Here is a 19,991-nt window from a genome sequence, read left to right on the forward strand (position 1 = left end):
GGCTCATTATTTATATAAGAATAGGACTGTCCAATATCTGGATCATTTGGTCCTGAGAGCACTACCTTGACCTTAGTTTTAAATGCTGCAAGTTGAAATGTTTCTGTTGCAATTTTACCGTGTGTGCTATTTTATCTTCCCCTAATTTTGAGACAGCTCAAATTGGAAATGGGATCCTCTGGCACAGACAAAGGATCTATAATGGTGGGAAAAGAAGTTGCCGCTAATGCAATTCCCTTTTCCCTAGGTACAACCTGTGGAAGTCTGTAGAGCAACAGCGTCTTTTCTTGTTGACATTGAGTGGTTTTATATTTGAATGAGACCCTCTTCACAATTCAGAGGAAAGAACCAAAACAAATCACTTTTCTTAAAACGAAAAGGCTAATTTTTTTTTTTTTTCAAGTTCACTGTATATAATCAGTCGCTTTCATGCTACAACAGGGGCCCTTTACACGAAGATCGCGCAGTTGCGCCAATCAAAGTAAATCATCGGAAACTTCTGCCATGTAAGGGGACCCATGTTTCATGACCCTCCAACATCTCCCGCTCCTTCTAACCTTCTGCATGACTTTAGCACCATTGCAGATCATACTTAAATTATCCAATCTCATGTCTTTCACTACCTTAGAAAAACATCCCCGTAAAAAATAGTGCTTGGCTTTTTTTTTTTTTTTTTTGCAAAAAAAACTTAATACAATATATTATACATATTATACATATATAAAATCATTGTAATCGGTGGCACATGTGCAAAGCAGACCACTCTCACCATTATGAAAAAAGCCTTCCTTCTAATTTCCCCTCATTCTTCATTCTCATTGATTAAAAAGGTGCAAATACATTTGGAACTCTTGTGCTTATCTCCCACTGTGCCAGACGGGCTGCAACAATTCTGCAGAATATTATATCACAGTCCACCGTGACACAAAAGCAATCGAGCTAAAAAAAAAACTTAGATGTCCTTAGAATTTTTTTCCAGGCATTCAAAAAAGGTGCAATTAATTTGGACATCATTATTTAAATGCTGTATGGAATTGTAGATGTAACATCGTGTAGAAACTATAGACCCATAGGTAATAAAGGTTCCCTTTTTTTGAATGTTTTTTTTTTTTAAAACCATTTCCACGGTTTCTAAGGATTTTGAAATGCATAATACTTGGAAATGGAAAAAATATTTGCAGCTCCGGTGCGCAGGTAAAGTCATGAAGTGCTGAACCATCTGGATTCCTTTGCTGCACATTTGTGTATGTATGTATAGACGAATTGTATTTGCATATATGTATATATATGTACACATACACTGATGGGTTTGCAGGTTAAAATGCAGAATAAAAAAAAATAACAGGACACATAAATCCACAGAAATGTACCCGAGAAAAACATCTTGCTCCGGTTTTGGCGTCTTTCTTTTTATTCCTTTTTCTCCTCCTTGAGGTGTGATAAGGAGCTCTATAGGCTCACCTCTGTTCATCGGCCTAGGATATAGAGAGAGGGGTAAGGCCGGACCCGATTTCCCTCCCATTCAGAGATGACAAAAGTTAGAAAAACAAAAGATGAAGGCAATGGGATTCTTCTAGTGAAAGGTCCCTGGTTCAATTGTGGGAAGGTTCTGAGGCTTGTTGCAGACGAAGAGGCCGGGTTATGGGTAAGGTGGTAAGGGGCCGATGCGATAGTGCCTGCTCTGCTTCTTCAGCCTTCTCCATGAGCAATCGATACTGCCTAGCCCGTACAATAGCAGGGACACCTCTCCTTAAGCGATGGATGGACTTTCTCTGCCAGATGTCATACTTGGAGCTCTTTGTGTGGTGATGTTTGTGGTACAGGTCCTGCTAGAGAGTGAAACAAGAGACTGTTATATTCTAATATTGATATTTCTGGTATAAGAACACTAAATGTATCCTTCTGGAGTTACCCATAGCAGTCAATCACTTTGGAGCCAACTGAGCCAACTCTATAAGCTTACTATCTTCTAAAGAGTTAAGGTTGCCATACACAGAGAGATCCGCTTGTTTGGCAATGTCGCCAAACAAGCGGATCTCTCCCCGATATGCCCACCTTGAGTTGGGCAATATCGGGCTGATCCGATCGTGGGCCCTAGGGCCCAACGATCGGATCCTAACAAATAGTAACGGGTGGTCGGATTGCGGGACCGCATCAACGAACAGATGCGGCCACGATCCAACGGGATTTTTAGTCCCATCCGATTGAGATCTGGCCGACTTTCGGGCAGATCTCGATCGGGGAAGCCCGTCGGGGGGCCCCATACACGGGCCAATAAGCTGCCGACTTGGTCTGTCGGCAGCTTTTATTGGCCCGTGTATGGCCACCTTTAGACCAGGAGCACCCATACTTTACTAATGCGGGGTCTACTTTTAGTGATGTTGTCCCATTATGATCTACATCCATAAAAGCATTGGTTGCATTCTGTCCCAAGGAAAATATTACTTAAATATTGATTTATACCTTTGATATTTGAGAAAATTAATATTTAACAAACTATTTCTTATGTAACCTTAACATAATAAATATCTGAATGAAAAGCATGAAACCAGAGTGTGATTTAGATAAGCTGTTTGTTGACAGTGTCTTGAGATCTACTGATCTAAATGTCTACTAGTAGATCCCGATCTACCTTTTGGGCACCCCTGAGTTAGACTATACCACCTGCCAAATTCAGTACATGTGTTGCACAATGAAATGGTTCTACAACATTAGTAAATGTTTGTGGGTAACAAATATATATATATATCTGGTTGAGGCAGGTAGGACAGAGAACATCGTTAAGAGCTAATTATCCTTTCTAGTTAAATGAACAAGTTAAAAATCAGTAGCTGCAGTTAAAGTGTTATTTCTGCTTTAATGCTTGACTTGACTGTCTGTAGGATCTGCAAGCTTTGCAGTTTGCTTTAACTCTCACCACTGCCCTCATCTTTTCCACCATGATTCTGCACAATAGGCAAAGTCTGTACTTGATAAGCCCTCTAACTCACCTTGCTCAGTGGTGGTATTGCTGTGGCAGGTGCAGTGGAGACATCCCTCTCATTCTTAGTTGGCTTTGCACAGTATGTTTCCAACAGTTCCAGATCACAGCTCTTGAAGCAACATACGTCCACGATCCCCCTGTTGGGCCTGCGGTTGGAGCGGCCATTATTCGTGCCTGGGAGGAAACAGATGCTTTATTGACAATGCATCTCTTGGAAATGTAGTTTGTGGTAAGCACACATTGAAAAGTATAGCATTAAAATTGGTTTTCTATTTAACTTTTCAAACAATAAAAGTAATTAAAGCCTTAAATCAACCCCACTTACTTCTTACAATCCCTATTATAGTGCCACACAAAGGTTCCTAACTTTAGCCCTCACAGGTCTCTCCATCAATCCAGTATTCAAAACAATACTATGCTATTCAAGAATAATCAGCCAGACTGGGTTTTGGTAGGTACAAACAAAACGGCTACAACATTGATGGAGTGCCACGTGGCGGCTCTTCCAACCAACAAAATACATCAATATTTAAGGGGAAGGTTACAGGACTCTGATTCAGTGGGGTATCCCCAATTTAATTTCTCTGTGTTGGTAGCTGTGTTCACAAAATGATCCCTGTATCAGAACTTCTTCATTGGATTGAGTGCGTTGAAAAAGAAAGATTCCCAATGGCAGCCTTTGCCATCAGTTTTTATGCAGGTCTAGCAGTAATAAAGTGTATAATGCCTCTTTAATTCATTCGATTTTCACTTTGACTTGTATAACAGAGCACTAAGTGATAGTGGCTAGCAGGGAGCCTGTCTTGCTAACTACTTCCTGCACAATCAATGTAAACAGGAAGTTCTGCCTCAGGAAGTATAATCACTGCAGGTTAGCGTAGACCAGTGATTTTTGATTAAGGGAAGATTACCCCCAAAATGAATACTTGAGCAACAGATGGTTTTGTATCAAATTAAGTGGCATATTAAAGAATCTTATCAAACTGGAATATATATTTAAGTAAATATTGCCCTTTTACATCTCTTGCCTTGAACCACCATTTTGTGATGGTCTGGGTGCTGCCTCAGAGATCACCTGACCAGAAATACTGCAGCTCTAACTGTAACAGGAAGAGATCACCTGACCAGAAATACTGCAGCTCTAACTGTAACAGGAAGAGATCACCTGACCAGAAATACTGCAGCTCTAACTGTAACAGGAAAAGATCACCTGACCAGAAATACTGCAGCTCTAACTGTAACAGGAAGAGATCACCTGACCAGAAATACTGCAGCTCTAACTGTTACAGGAAGAGATCACCTGACCAGAAATACTGCAGCTCTAACTGTAACAAGAAAAAGTGTCGGAGCAAAAGACAGAACTCTGTCTATTACTTGACTCATGTCACCTAACATGTATGGTTTGTTTTTGTTCACTGAGAACCCTACAATCCCAGGGGGCGGCCCTTATGTTTTAAAATGGCAATTTTCTATTTAGGATTACCCAATGGCACAAACTACTAGAAAAGTATATTATTATGAAAATGGTTTATTTACATGAAGCAGTTTTATGCAATATATTTTTATAGAGACCTACATTGTTCTGGGGGTATAGTTTACCTTTAAGGAAAGGCAATATACTTTTAAAAATATTAAAAAGGGGGCCTTACATTTACCTTAGACCCCCCCCTACACCCACTTCAAACCAATGTGGGCGTGGTTGGGCAGCATGCCATCCTCTAAAAAACTGCCGGCCTAGGCCTGGGCCTTGGTGGCCTTTCCACAAATTCGGGCCTGGGTATAGAGTATCAAGAAAATCGTCCAAAATGTACCCAAACTTTTGGAGGTGTGGACAACCAAATGGTGACCTTACCCATATTATGAGGCAATGTCCTTATATCCAACCACACTGGACCCAAATTAAATTGTTACCCAGATTTATGGACATGCCCATAACAGATACAGCCCCTTCTTTCTATTACATAAGAATGATATGTCTTTAACACAGTACAAAAAAGGGCAGTTCAATGGAGTATCGTTTTTATGTCTTATTGATGTTTGTGACCTCTTGATTTACATGGGATGTAATGCAAACGTCAAAATAAAGAATTTACAAAAAAGAATGTTTCTCTGAATTTTATCAGATGACATTTTAATTTGCAAAAAAGTTTTTAAAACTGTAAACTGACTCAAAAGTAGAAAGAACATGCAAAGTCCAATAAGAAAATTCCACTTATCAGAGTTAAACTTAAGACCCCCGGGCAACAACACTAACCACTGTAGCACCATTTATCTTGAAGTTTAATGTGTTTATCTTTCAGTTGCATAAGCTCTTTACAGCATAAAATATCTACCAACCGAAAAGAGGAAAAAAAAAAAAGGGAAAGTGCATGCACCCATTTCTCATCTCTCATACCAGCAGAACAGACCATGTAAACAACAGGTTTGGATTTCAGTCCCAGATACGGGGTTTCACACTCATCCATGTCAGCTCTTTTCTATAAAAAGGTGTTCTTTAACTCTTTAGTGTCAGGGCTTACATCTGAAGATAGAAGGGGTGAAATAGGCAAACAATAAATTCTGAGGACTATTGCCTAAAGATGGTTGTTGATTCGAGAGGTGTTGGCTGCAGAGCTCAGAAGATGGGACAAAAGTTAAAGAAACAAAACATGATCAAAACCAATCTATTTGCCCCTTTCTGCACATACCATTAGATTCCTCTTAAGGGTGGTGACACACACTAAGATTCCGGGGAGATAAGCGACAAACCTCCTCTTCTTCGAGTGACTAATCTCCCCAAAAAGCCTTCCCGCCAGCTAGAATGTAAATCAGCGGCGGAATGACACTTGGAGCGATTCGTCTTCCAAAGTTTCCTCGGGAGGCAACTTCAGTTGACTCCGGAAAACGAAGCGCTCCGAGTGCCATCCTGCCGTTGATTTACATTCTAGCCAGTGGGAAGGATTTTCGGGGAGATTAGTTGCCCAAAGGAGATTTGTCACTGGGTGACTAATCTCCCCGGAATCTTAGAGTGTGTCACCACCCTAACTGGTAACAAAGCTACAGGAATACAAACATTTTTTCCTTAGAGAGTTGTCCAGGGAGGCTCTAGAAATTTGGTTGTACTACTAGATACACCTGAAAGCCTGGCTTGGTGGGCAGTTAGAGTGAGATTTGGGGTGAATATGTATTTTCTGTCCTAGATACTCTCGTAACTATGGCTTAATAACTAATACACCAATGCTTTCCTATATCTGTACCCATGTATGAGTTAAGTCTGGACCTTCAAGTGGTCTGACCAAACGCTGGACCTTAAAGGAAGGCCTAAAACATGAAACATTTTGACATCTTAGAGGGACCAGTTCAATAGTTTGGAAACCTCTAGGCTGTTGTTTATGAGTGGCAGCTGCTATATTGCTTGCCTTACATCAGATACACATCATAGACTTCAGCATCATCTATTTTGCTCGGTAGATGTAACTGTTCTTTTGAAGTCTGTAGTACTGCTGCACCCATGATAGAGATTGTTCTCTATATGAAGAATACAAAGTAGATTGGCGGGATTGCATCGATCATCCAACATAAAGACAACCATTAAGGATGCAAATTAAAGTGCACCAATAGCTACAGTTTCCAGTTCAACCCATGAGGATGCTTTTCATTTCCTGAGACTTACTTTAATAAGTACAAAGTACTGAAAATATAAGTGTTGTCCATTTGCAAATGCATAAGTAGGTTTTTGTGTGTGTTTGATGTAGGGTTATTTAATGTTTTTGGCACAGACCCATCTCACCATGACAGTTTGCCTTTCAGTCAATCCAATTCCTTGTGCTTGACTTGAGCTGGCTTTGATGACTACTTTACTTATCCCAAGTGTCAGCTGGGGAAATGGGGCAGTAGGACACACTAGTAACTCCATGCAATATATATAAATAAAGAAACTTAGTGTTTTTACAGAAATGATATGCCTGCTAGTTAATTAGATCCCACTCCCATCCCTAAATGTCTAGAAACTATCCATTCTCAGTAGGTATAATGTTGTTTGTCACCGTGTTTGGATTTAGAAGTAAAACTCAGACTCATAGGGGCATCTCACTATAATTACCAACTAACCATCATGTTAGCAAGGTATATAATTTGTACTAGAAGGCAAAACACCTTGTTGTTTTGGCTGTCTGTGAAGTGCTAGCAGTCTGCAGGGTTTGGGCAAACTGTAACCGTATTTTCACTAGATTTTGTTTAGATTTCCCATCACTTCTATAAAAAGTTTATTAATGAAATGATCAATACAGTGTCGGACTGGGACTCCAGGGGCCCACCAAAAAACCTTAGACCAGGGGCCCACCAAAAGTTTTTAGACCAAGGGCCCACTCTCAGTACTATTTTCTTCCTCTCCTCACTCAACCTCCAGTCTCCTAATCTCTTGTATTTACATACTATTATCTATTATTCCATCTATGTAGCCTCTTTGTTCTCATAGAAATAGGGAATGACCATAAAAAAAGGCCAAAAGTTTAGCAGCATGAGGGCCCACTGACACTTGGGCCCACCGGGAGTTTTTCTGGCAAGCCGATGGGCCAGTCCGACACTGCATCAATAACATGTATTCCAGCTTTCCAAATGGCTTATTGTGGACCAAGAACCATTATGCTTAGACAGTAACCCAATTTAAAGTGGTAGCTGTAGAAGCATATTGGGTCATTACAGAGAAAGCAGCCACCAACATTGGTGGTGTTGCTGTACTACAGCTACCAGCATGCCTTTCTTACTACTGATATGTTGGAGCATGCTGGGAGTTGTAGTTCTGTAATGTTTCAGCGGAGCAAAAATGTTATGGAAGGTTCACACCCTCATAGAATGAATATACAAGGCAGCTGTAATAATGTTATCTCAGAAAAGCCCTGGCTAACAAGCGAGACATGACTAGCCTCAGATTTCCTACATGTTTCTATCTTTCTCTCTCTCTCACGACATGTGTTCAATAAATATGTTGGCTATTTCCTATTTAGCATCCTTCCCTTGTCCACCCCCCCCTCCTTACCTCGAACAGCCTCCCTCCCCCTCTTGCCAAATCAATCAAATTTGAAAGGGGTAGGGGAATTTGAAGTAAACAATACTCTTCCCCTCCTTCTACTCTCCCAGAGGAATGCAGGAAGCAACAAAGAGGGTCTTTGTAGGACCTGGCTGACCGAGCCACTGTCCCCCCATTATGCCTCCTGCCTGGGTCTTCCTTTTTCCCTTGCCAACATTACTGAGCAGGACACTTAGGGCCGGAATGTGCACAGTCAGCACGAGCTGCACAGAACAAACTCCTATCAGCTGTTTCAAGCAGAGAACTCGATTCCTTTTTTTGGGAGCTGTCTCTGTTCTGAACCGATAGGCAGCTGTCAAAAGAGAGAGGACTCGATCCATGACTCCAGCAATATTCAGGACATCTTGTAAAGATGACACTGAAGTGGGCAAGTGGAAGAGGAGGGCAGCTAACTAGGAAATAAATATCAGTTTGGACCTACTTCTTTTTTAGGGAGATTGCATTCAGAACTTTTATCCTTTTCATTTCTGCGATAGTTCCCCTTTAAGATTCAAGATGCACAAAATGAGCCCCTCACACATCATTGTATAATATAGTGGAATTAGGCCACATAGGTAGATGCAATTGGTCAATATATAAAGTAGAAGGCCTCAGAAACACTGTAGGGCAAGAATAGCAGCACATAATGCTTCATAAACCATATACGGTGAAGGTTCTGGGTTGTGTATGTCAACAATTGATGGGACCACAGGCTGTCACTATTTTTCTATGCCTTCAAATCCTCCACTGTTCTACAGGTGGTGCCTGAATCAGAGGGGGGAATAATGCAAAGATACGTCAGCTGATACAGCCAACATCTCAAAGAGAAGGGACATTGAATAACACTTTAACATTTGCTCTAGGAGTAGTATCCCATAGCAGGACACATATTCTGTCCCAATGTTGGAAATCAGATGTCTGGTGGTTCCTTTAAGACAGTGATCCCCAATCACTAGCTCACGAGCAACATGTTGTTCACCAACCCCTTGGATGTTGCTCCCAGTAGTATCAAAGCAGGTGCTTATTTTTGAATTACTGGTTTGGAGGCAAGTTTTGTTGCATAAATAAACAGATGTTCTGCCAAAAAGAGCCTCCAGTAGGCTACCAATCCATTTAAGGGCTACCAAACAGCCAATCACAGCCCTTATTTGACATCTTCATGGACCTTTTCCTGCTTGTGTTGCTCTTCAACTCTTTTTTACATTTAAATGTGTCTCACAAGTAAAAAAGGTTGGGGACCCCAGCTCTAAGATAATAAACCTGAAGGAACTAGTGCTTCTGTTATTATATTATCCTACTATAGGAACTCTGCTAAAACAACTCAGCAGCAAAATGTGGGCCATGAGTAGTGATGGGCGAATTTGCGCGAAACGGTGCCGACGTCTCCTTTTTGACGCCGGCGAAATTTTTTTTTGCCACCAGCGAATTTTCGCGCCTGTTTCGTGAATTTATTCGCAGGTGGCGAATCGCGCAAATTTGCGCCTGGCGAATAGATTCGCCCATCACTAGCCATGAGGCCAGAGATGGAGGTTGGACAGACTGAGTTGTAAACAGCTTCTTTGGCATCCTTTATTGCTTTATCCATAGTCAGCTATGACATTATAGAGACTAGCATGCTTGTATCCCTAATTCTTCACACACACCCAGCAATTCTGATCTTTCTTGGAAAACATGATTCCAAGAAAGATTGTTCATTTCAATACACACGTGTAGAGCTGAATGGTCAGATATACATATAGAAACAATAGAATTCTACCTGTATCTGACCATTGAGCACTAACAATGGCCGATGTTCTGGTGCCTTCAAAGGCACCCAATCAAAATTTTCCATCCAGCCCATTCGACCAATATCCGAGCCTTTAGCCGATATCGGTCAGCTCTTTTTCCCACCCTACACACACCGAATATTGCACGAAAATTCGTTTAGTATGATATTATCTGTGTGTCTAGGGCCACCTTTAGTGTTTCCACTGTATACTGTGGCCAGTTCTTTGGGGAGGTAGTTACAACAGAATGGCACCAGCATGATGCCTGCCAAAAGCTTCTTAATTATCATTTTCCTAAAACAAGCATTTCATTGACTTATGGCTACCATGGGAACTCTTAAAAGAAACCTCCAGTACTAAAATATGTTATTTCATTGGCAAACTCACTATACTTTTTTTACCATCCCATTTGTCTTATTTTAGCTTTATAACCGTGTAACTTCGTTGGTGTCATGGATGATGTTATAGCTTAGTTTTCAAAGAGCTTTAGGTATGCAAGCTCCCATCCATCTTATTTCAACAGGGGGGGGGGGGGTTAAACAGATTCAATCTCTGCGGAAAAGATACGGCGCCAAGCCTCAAAGCCAAACATGAGCAGGTGGTTGATGACATTTTATGTCTGCATGTTGGAAACAGTGGATATATTAATACAATTCCTATCCACAACTGGTCGATATATATTTGGTTTCACTTACTGAAATAGAAGCCCCTGTCTCCACACACAAACTGTAGGGTGTCCACTAGCTCCCCGCCGCACAGGGTCTCTGTTGCTCTGTAGGCTTTAGCAGAGTCTAGGGTGTATACCAGGAAGGTGATTGAGAGGAGGAATAGATGCCTCATGACTGACATTCTTGGCAGCTGGAGAGAAAAAAGGAACACGGAGATGTTATGCAATTGCTGCAGAACCAGTCAGGAAATACAAATACTGTACATTATTATTATTTATTAAACACCATGTTGTTACGCGGCTCTTACCAGGGAATATTCCCTTTCTGTACTGAGGACTTTAAATTAAGGAAACATTCAAACGGTATATAAAGTTCCTCCTGCTACTGCCTTTTACTAGACAAGACATTATAGGACTTGTTGATTGAAGTAGCTACCACTTATTGTAAGCAGCTGACATCTGATGGTGTTGGAAGTCCTAGCTTAGTGATCCCCAAGCCGTAGCTCGCAAACAACATGTTGCTCACCAAACCCTTGGTTGTTACTCTCAGTGGCTTCATAGCAGGTGCTTATTTTTGTTTTGGAGAGAAGTTTTGGTTGCATAAAACCAGGTGTACTGCAAAACAGTCAGCGGTAGGCAGCCAAATAGCCAATCACAGCTCTTAATTTGGCACCACCAGAACTTTTTTCATGCGTGTTGCTCCCAAACTCTTTCAACATATGAATGTGGCTCACAATTAAAAGCGGTTGGGGATTTCATACACCTTATATGGTATTGTCCAGTTATACAGAAATTTTGGAAAAACATAATGCAGTTTTTAGCCGAAGAATTTACTCTACCACAAGTACTAAACCCAGCTACCTGCCTACTGGGCATAACGGATGCTCTGGTACCCAGAATCCACTCAAGATTATTGATGAGAGCGCTTTTGTTCTATGCCAGGAAAACAGTAGCCCTACACTGGATGGGTCCAACTCCTCCTACGCTTAAAAAATGGATTAATCTTATTAATTCCCAGCTGGAACTTTATAAGTTAACGTATATTGCCAGAGGTTGTCCACAGAAATTCGATAAAATATGGTCTCCTTGGTTGTCCCGCAACAATGACTAAATAAGTCTACTGAGAATTGTCTTTATATCCTATCATGTCTACCTTCTTCTTCCTTCCTTCTTTACTCCCTTCCTTCTTGTTGTTAAAGGGATACTGTCATGGGAAAAAAAATATTTTCAAAATGAATCAGTTAATAGTGCTGCTCCAGCAGAATTCTGCACTGAAATCCATTTCTCAAAAGAGCAAACAGATTTTTTTTTATATTCAATTTTGAAATCTGACATGGGGCTAGACATATTGTCAATCTCCCAGCTGCCCCAAGTCATGTGACTTGTGCTCTGATAAACTTCAATCACTCTTTACTGCTGTACTGCAAGTTGGAGTGATATCACTCCCTCCCTTCCCCCCCAGCAGCCAAACAAAAGAATAATGGGAAGGTAACCAGATAGCAGCTCCCTAACACAAGATAACAGCTGCCTGGTAGATCTAAGAACAACACTCAATAGTAAAAACCCATGTCCCACTGAGACACATTCAGTTACATTGAGAAGGATAAACAGCAGCCTGCCAGAAAGCATTTCTCTCCTAAAGTGCAGGCACAAGTCACATGACTGGGGGCAGCTGGGAAATTGACAAAATGTCTAGCCCCATGTCAGATTTCAAAATTGAATATTTTTCCCATGACAGTATCCCTTTAATGAGAACTCAATAAAAAGTTACTATTAAAAAAAAATGGGTTGGGGATCCCCATCCTACCTGAACAACAACACTACTTGGGTGCCACCAAAAATACATGCAGCTTTTCCCAGACTGAAAGGTCCTTCTGTATCCCCAGTAGAGCTTTTCAAGGTTTTTGTAAGATTTTTCATCTTAAAACCAGAACAGTTTTAAACAAAGCTATGTGGCCATATATTTAGTGACAAGGCCAGAAGCCCCAGGCACTACATGCCCTCAACTACGCTTACCCACACCAACCATAAAGAATTTGGGAAATAGAAACCATTGGCAGCTGGAGAGCGTTAGTAAGGAAGGTGCTGTATGAGGCCCCAATTCTTAGAAAACCTAACCATGTTTTAAACAACCAACGTGATTGATTTTCTCTGCTACAGATGAGAATACTTTTTGGATCCAGCTGAAATGCCTGCCCTAAGTCAACCAGCCACATGTTGGATAAGGTGTAAGACTGTGTAATGCACTGGAAACAGTCATATAGCTGCAGTTCTTCTAATAGTAAGATGTTAGCACTGACGTACCCTGCATGCTGCATAGAGGCAAGTAGCCCTGGTGATACTGGGTTTATTTACCTGCATATGATATGATTGCTCTTGTCATCCAGACAGATCAAACAAAATTATATCGGAGCCCTCTCCTATTAAGATGGCCATACACTTTGAGATCCGCTCGTTTGGCATTGTTGGCAAACAAGCGGATTTCTCCCCGATATCGGGCTGATCTGAACGTGGGCCTTAGGACCCAACGATTGGATCATAACGAAGGGTAAACGGGCTGATCTGAACGTGGGCCTTAGGGCCCAATGATTGGATCATAACGATGGGTAAATGGGCTGATCTGAACGTGGGCCTTAGGGCCCAACGATTGGATCATAACGAAGGGTAAACGGGTTGATCTGAACATGGGCCTTAGGGCCAAATGATTGGATCATAACGAAGGGCGGATCGCGGGACTGCATGAACGAACAAATGCGTCCACAATCCGACGGGATTTTTAGTTCTGTCCGATCTACATCTGCTCAACTTTCAGCCAGATATCGATCAAGGAAGCCCGTCGGAGGGCCCCATACACGGGCCAATAAGCTGCCGGCTCGGTCTGTCGTCAGCTTTTATTGGCCCGTGTATGGCCACCTTTAGGCTGTGTGGAGCAACTCCATCACAAATTGTCATGTGTTATGATGTATGATTCCAATCTGACTCCATTAATCACTCCTGGTGCTTGAGCATTAGTGATGTATTTTAGGAAGCAAAAGGGTTTCCTGCAGAGGAAATATTTTTCCAAGTCAAACAGTGAGCAAAGATTAATTAACCAAAATTTGTCGATGCCCTGGAATTTATATTAATGGGGATGCCCTTGAGGCTACTGTCTCTGCAATATACCCTCTTTTACAAAGCAAAGCAAGTTGAGTGAAAGGGTTGAGTATGATATAACTGTTTTTTTGGTTATGTATGCCAGAAAGAAATGGCTTTTATATACCGAGTATAAGCCGAGTTTTTCAGCCCCCAAAATATGCTGAAAAACTCTACCTCGGCTTATACTCGGGTCAAGCGCAAAAACGGTCGCCGGCATCTAAGAATAGTCGCCGGCGCCTAAGAATAGTCGCCGGCATCCAAGAATAGGTGCCGGCGTCCAAGAATATTCGCCGGCGTCCAAGAATGGTCGCCAGCATCCAAAAACGAGACGACGGCGCCTCCAATGGGAGCAGAAACCCTCAATTTTTTGATTGAAACTTACCAGAAGCTGCTGCATTTCTCACCCTCGGCTTATACTCGAGTCAATAAGCTTTCCCAGTTTTTGGAGGTAAAATTAGGTACCTCGGCTTATACTCGGGACGGCTTATACTCGAGTATATACGGTACCTTATATTTGAAGTCCACACTTGCCACCCTGGCAATTTTCATGGGGGATTTCTTATGGTGCCCTCTGTGTGTAGTAATAAAGTTGAATTAAAATGATAAGTCAACTGTAAATTGTGTCCTGTGCAGAAGGATAATGGTCAGTACAGGTTCCCTACAATATGGACCCGGTGCTGCCATACCCAAGTGTCAGGTGGGTTCATAGCTCATATTTATGAAGTTTGTATCCCATGTGATTTTGTTTAATGTTTCTATATGACATCATAACCCAAAACACAGTGAAGAAATATACTAAGAAGTTATAGTTCTCAGAGAGCCAATAAGGCCCAGTACTATTTTTCATGCAGGCCGGCTCTTTTGCTTATGAGAATATTTTTATATTTAAGTGGTACTAGAATGAAACAGTCCATCGCTTGTGATCACAGCGTTTGATACAGCTTGAGCAAACCTTTATACTGTAGTCAAGGTATCGTGCAATAGTTAAACTAAAGTGGAACATCTTCAGCCGATTATTTTTTTTTTTCCTCCTTGGCTCAATAAATGACTTGTTGTCATTCCCCAATAAACAGAATGGGCCTGTGCTTGGAAACCCCCGGCTCTTTTGCATTGGCTGGTTCATGCTGTTACGGACACTGCAAATACACCAGTCAAACGTGGATTCCTAAAATGAATAAAACTGCTAAAGATTTTATAAACAATGTTTAAAATGTTCTTCTGGCAATTTATTGTGCGATAATCCTTTGTTGGAACACATGGTGGGGGTTTCGGCGTGTTCCAAAGAACAGAAAGTCTTGGGAAGGCTCAGGAACAGAGCGAAACGTCGGCCATGTATCATTTTGCAATAAAGAATAGCTGTTATATGAAGTCCCGGGAGTCCACTGTAATTGTACCGTGAGCGGGTCAAAGCTGTTATTTTACTATTGTTGTTCTTTTTTTAAAAAAGTCTGCCAACCCAGCGATTCTCTAGAGCCTTCTGATTAGCTTAACATTTCCTTTCTTTCTCTTTGTCTTCTGTGTGTTTGACTTCGTATTATCATCATCTCCAACACTTCTACTTCTCACAGAGGAACTGGGTCCAAAAAATGTAAGAGCTGGTTCATTCCTCCCAACTGTCCCGTTTTTTTGTGGGACAGTCCTGAGTTTGGCAGCTCAGCCCGCAGTCCCAGGTTTGTTACTGAAAAGTCCCGTGTTTCCCTTTGATCTCCTGCACTGACTCCACACATCTTTACAAAGTTTTTGAAGCTCGATTAAAATAAGAGGCACGAGGAAACTTCGGGCGACTTCGGGAAATCCCAGTGCCGCGAGGGCACTGGCGCACGCGATTTTTCTTTTTAGCAGGCGGAAGGTGGGAGGAGGGCAGATCTGGGAGATTGCCGCCCCGAAGAAGAGGCGATTAGTCGCCAGGCGACTAAATCTCCCCTAATCTGCCTGTGTGCCCCTGCCCTAAAGGGCAATTTCACCTTCATTAGCAAAACTGTTATAAAACATAAAGGCAGGGGCACACGGGCAGATTTGGCGAGATTTAGTCGCCTGGCGACTAATCGCCTCTTCTTCGGAGCACCAATCTCCCCTGCCTTCCGCCTGCCAAAAAGAAAAATCTCATGCGCCAATGCACTCGCGGCGCTTCGATTTCCAAAGTCCTTCGGGCGACATTGGCGTTTTCTCATTATAACAGGCGGAAGGCAGGGGCAAGGCAGTTCTGCCCGTGTGCCCCTGCCCTAAAACATGTACCTAGAACTCCCAGAAATGTGTTCAAACTTTCATAACCTGACAATTTTTTAAAAATGGACATGTAATTAGGGGGTGTGGCCATAAAACAGGCGTGGTCCAAAAAATTGGCGCACTACGTGGGTCTAATGTTTTTGTCCCTCTTTACAATTTTCAAATGATGGGAGGTATGGTTTAGGGTAGGGAATAAAAGTCTCTGCCCACACCGACCCACTGGCTTCTATATCCCTATGTTACCCCTATAATTTCGAAATTTTCCCTGGGGATAAAGCACCAATTGCAGTTCTGTTGTTTCATCTCTATAAGCTCAGCTGAAGTACCCAAGGGGAGAACCAATCAGAATATAACAAAATTCACAATTAAAAACACAAAAAAAAAATATATATATAAAGGTATGGGACCTGTTATCCAGAATGTTTTGGACTTGGTGTTTTCTGGATAACGGATCTTTCTGTAATTTGGGTCTTCATACCTTAAGTCTACTAGAAAATCATGTACTAACACTAAATATACCCAATAGGCTGGTTTTGCTTCCAATAAGGATTAATTATATCTTAGTTGGGATCTAGTACAAGCGACTGTTTTACTATTACACAGAAAAAGGAAATCATCTTTAAAAATGTGGATTATTTGATTAAAATTGAGTCTATGGGAGACAGCCATTCTGTAATCGGAGCTTTGTGGATAACGGGTTTCCGGATAACTGATCCTATATACCTGTGTATGTAAGAGTCCATATCATACTGATTTCAAAAAATAACATGTTATAAAATATGAAAAAGTATTTAAAATATAAAGCATTGGAAATCTTTGGACTGCAATTTTACCAATGTTCTATTGGCCGCTAGTCAAGTAAAGTTTAAAAAAAAAGGGATTTTAACTTTTTTTTTTTCCAGTTAGGGATTTGTTTGTTTATTTTCAGCATTTAACTAGAAATCAAGGACAGTTAAAGGAACGAACAGGCAATGAGCCCCCTTCTAGTAAAGCAGGAATGGCTGTTGACATGGAGCAGATGTTTTCTTGTCCCCGGCCACATCTGCTAACGAGTTCTTTTTATTCCAGTGGAGCCTGCACCTTTTATTAGTTAGAAAAATGATTCGTTTCGCAGAAGAAGCGAGTGACTGCGGGTTTAAATCAACAGGACCTTGTCCCACTGGGGCCGAAGGACTGAAATCACTTTCTTACATCAATAACTGCAACGCAGCGATAACAACAACAAAAAAAAACGAGAGAATTTCACAATCAAAACTTTTCTCAAAACAGAATCGGTTTATGCAGGTTACTTGGAATTGTCGGTGGTTTTGTTTGGATTTTTAATAAACACGACTTTTGGTCATTTTGTGCTTCTAAGTCATTAGTAAACATAATAGGCCTCCTTTGCTATGGGCAGGGCATGTGTTTTTGTGCTGGACCCACTTATTGCACCCTACAAGAACCGTACAGATAGGGTGCTGTTGGAAAGGAGACACTGGTAGGCCCATTCACTTATATTCGGGGAGATTAATCGCCCAGGCGACAAATCTCCTCTTCTTTGGGGAGACTAATCTCCCCGAACTGCCTAGAATGTAAACCGTCGGCAGGATGGCACTCGGATCGCTTTGTTTTCAAAAGTCGCCCGAAGCTGCCTCACGATGAAACTTCGGGTGACTTCAGAAAACGAAACGCTCCGAGTGCCATCTGGCTAAGTAGCAATAACAATAGATTTGTAGCCTTACAAAGTATTTGCTCTTAAGGGTCTGGCCACACGGGCAGATACGTGGAGATTAGTCGCCAGGTGACCAATCTCCTCTTCTATGTGGCGACTTATCTCCCCGATCTGAATTCCGCCAGCTTGAATGTAAGTCGTCTGGGGGCAGGCACACGTAACGCTTTGTTTTCCGAAGTCGCCCGTAATTTCCTCACAAGGAAACTTCGAGTAACTTCAGAAAACTAAACGTTCCGAGTGCCATCCTGGCTAGGTAGCAATAAAAATACGTTTGTAGCCTTACAGAGCATTTGCTCTTAAGGGTCTGGCCACACGGGCAGATTCAGGGAGATTAGTCGCCCGGAGTTTCCTTGTAAGGCAATTACCGTCGACTTCGGAAAGCGAAGAGTTCCATGTGCCTGCCCCCACGCTATTTATATTTTAGCTGGCGGAAGGCAGGGGAAGGCAGATCGGGGAGATAAGTCGCCGCAAAGAAGAGGAGATTTGTTGCCTGGCGACTAATCTTCCCGAATCTACCCGTGTGGCCAGACCCATAGAAGGGGTCAGCGAAGCCCATTTGAAAGCTGCGAAGAGTCAGAAGAAAAATGCAAATTACTATAAAGCTACAAATAATGAAAAACAACAAAAGTTGCTTAGAATTGTTCATTCTATAACATTCTACAAGTTACCTTAAAGGTGAACCACCCCCTTTAAGGCTTGGAGGGAACACGGCTACTTAACAGTGCATTTACTTTGGTTCATTCTAGGTCTGTGAAAGACTACAGGGGGTCATTTATCAACACTGGGCAAATTTGCCCACGGCAACCAATCAGATTGCTGCATTCATTGTTCTACTTGCAGCTGGCTTTAAATAGCTAATCACTGATTGGTTGCTATAGGTAACTACCCTTGGGCAAATTTGCCCAGTGTTGATAAATGAGCCATGTGAATGATAGGTACAGAAGGGTAAAATCACTCACTGGCAGGGTTATTAACATAAAACGAGAACGAGAACTCTAAAGGGAAAAATTAACATTGTGATACGTGAGGACGTTCAGTCGGAGGAAAGTCAGCGAAGTCAAATATTTGTTAATTACATCGTTTTTGTTAATTATCAGCTTTGCAATGCATTAAAGTGCCATTATGAATGTGATCCCGTCACGTCGTAACTTAACGTGACCTTAATGCTATTTCATCCTGATAGATAAAAACAGGTTCCCTATCGTGGTAATTGTAAAGGGCAACTAAACCTGTAGGTTTAACACCTGGAGATTCAATCGTCCCCTATAACACAACTAAAATCATCAGCAAAGGGGAACAGCCGGCAGGAGATTCCACGTGCTGCGACTGCAGATACTTTTTCATGGAAAAGAGAGAGCAGCGGGGAATAACCTCCCGTAATAGCCAACGCATGGCACGTGGGTGTGATTGCAGCCAAAGCTCAGTCATTCACACTTTCAGCCAATAATCACATCTTCCCATAGACTGTAATAGCAAACAATGATTTTCTTGTAACTTTTCCAATTGGTTAAAACAACAGATCCACCATTTTTCAGAGATGATAACTGGCTGTTATTAGTGGTTGTGTCCATTATAACACAATAGGATGAGTATGGAAACTGTTAAGGGTAGGGGTGCCCAGGCACCCAGGGGGGCACTAGCTGATTAGGCAAAGTTAAAAATGTAAGCTGAGCCAGTAATAACCTTAATAGAAGATTGGGGAAACAAAACTAAATCTTTAGCTCTTAAAGGAACAAGGAAAGTTAAACTAAAGAAGTAGCTAGAAATGTTGTACGGTATGTTTTGTGCTTCTGTAACCACAGCCCTTTAGCAGTAAAGATCTGTGTCTCCAAAGATGCCCCAGTAGCTCCCCATCTTCTTTTCCGCTGATTCACTGCACATGCTCTGTGCTGCTGTCACTTACTGAGCTTAGGGACCCACTCACAATATACAGTACACATAGAATAGAAATGTCACAATATAAGGCGGATTAGTAATTAATACACATAATTACTACATGGCAGCACAGAAACCAGTGCAATTAGCATCAAAATTTAATAATCAGCAAACCTGTAGCATCAGCTTATATTACAGCCAGGGAAGCTTATTTTCTGCTGGATGGATAATTAGTGACGAGCCCTAAGCTTAGCTTCTCAACAGCCAATCAGAGCCCACTGAGCATGTGAGTGTCACAGACACTTTCCAAGATGGTGACCCCCTGTGACAAGTTTGAAGTCCTGGATCATTGCTGCTATTGACAAGCTCAAACTTTAGCCTCATGCAATAAGTTCAGTTTAATAAATATGGCATTTTTAGCCATATTCATTTTTGGGGTTTAGTTCTCCTTTAAAGTCACTGACTAACACAGAGTTAGAGAGCTGAAAAGCAGGAAGTAGTGTTCTGGCTATTATGTTAGACATCCAGTCACTCCAGCCTTTATACATTACATTTTTGGCTAACTAACTATATCAGAAACT

General features: G+C 41.7%; 1 protein-coding gene across 4 annotated transcripts in view; it reads right to left on the reverse strand.

Annotated features, from left to right (window-relative positions):
* Positions 1-367: 367 nt before the first annotated feature.
* The window catches only part of igf2.S (insulin like growth factor 2 S homeolog), a 38,971-nt gene continuing 19,347 nt past the window's right edge, over positions 368-19,991 (reverse strand). For 2 of the 4 annotated variants that reach the window (XM_018259466.2, XM_018259468.2), the window contains exons 2-4: positions 10,492-10,654; positions 2,991-3,157; positions 368-1,826 (exon numbers count right to left, since the gene is read on the reverse strand). In XM_018259466.2, coding sequence (XP_018114955.1) covers positions 1,593-1,826; positions 2,991-3,157; positions 10,492-10,654 — 564 coding nt within the window. In that variant the 3' untranslated portion in view covers positions 368-1,592. 4 annotated transcript variants of the gene reach the window in all.

The sequence above is a fragment of the Xenopus laevis genome, chromosome 4S (genome assembly GCF_017654675.1).
Source record: "Xenopus laevis strain J_2021 chromosome 4S, Xenopus_laevis_v10.1, whole genome shotgun sequence".
NCBI classification, from domain to species: Eukaryota; Metazoa; Chordata; class Amphibia; order Anura; family Pipidae; genus Xenopus; species Xenopus laevis.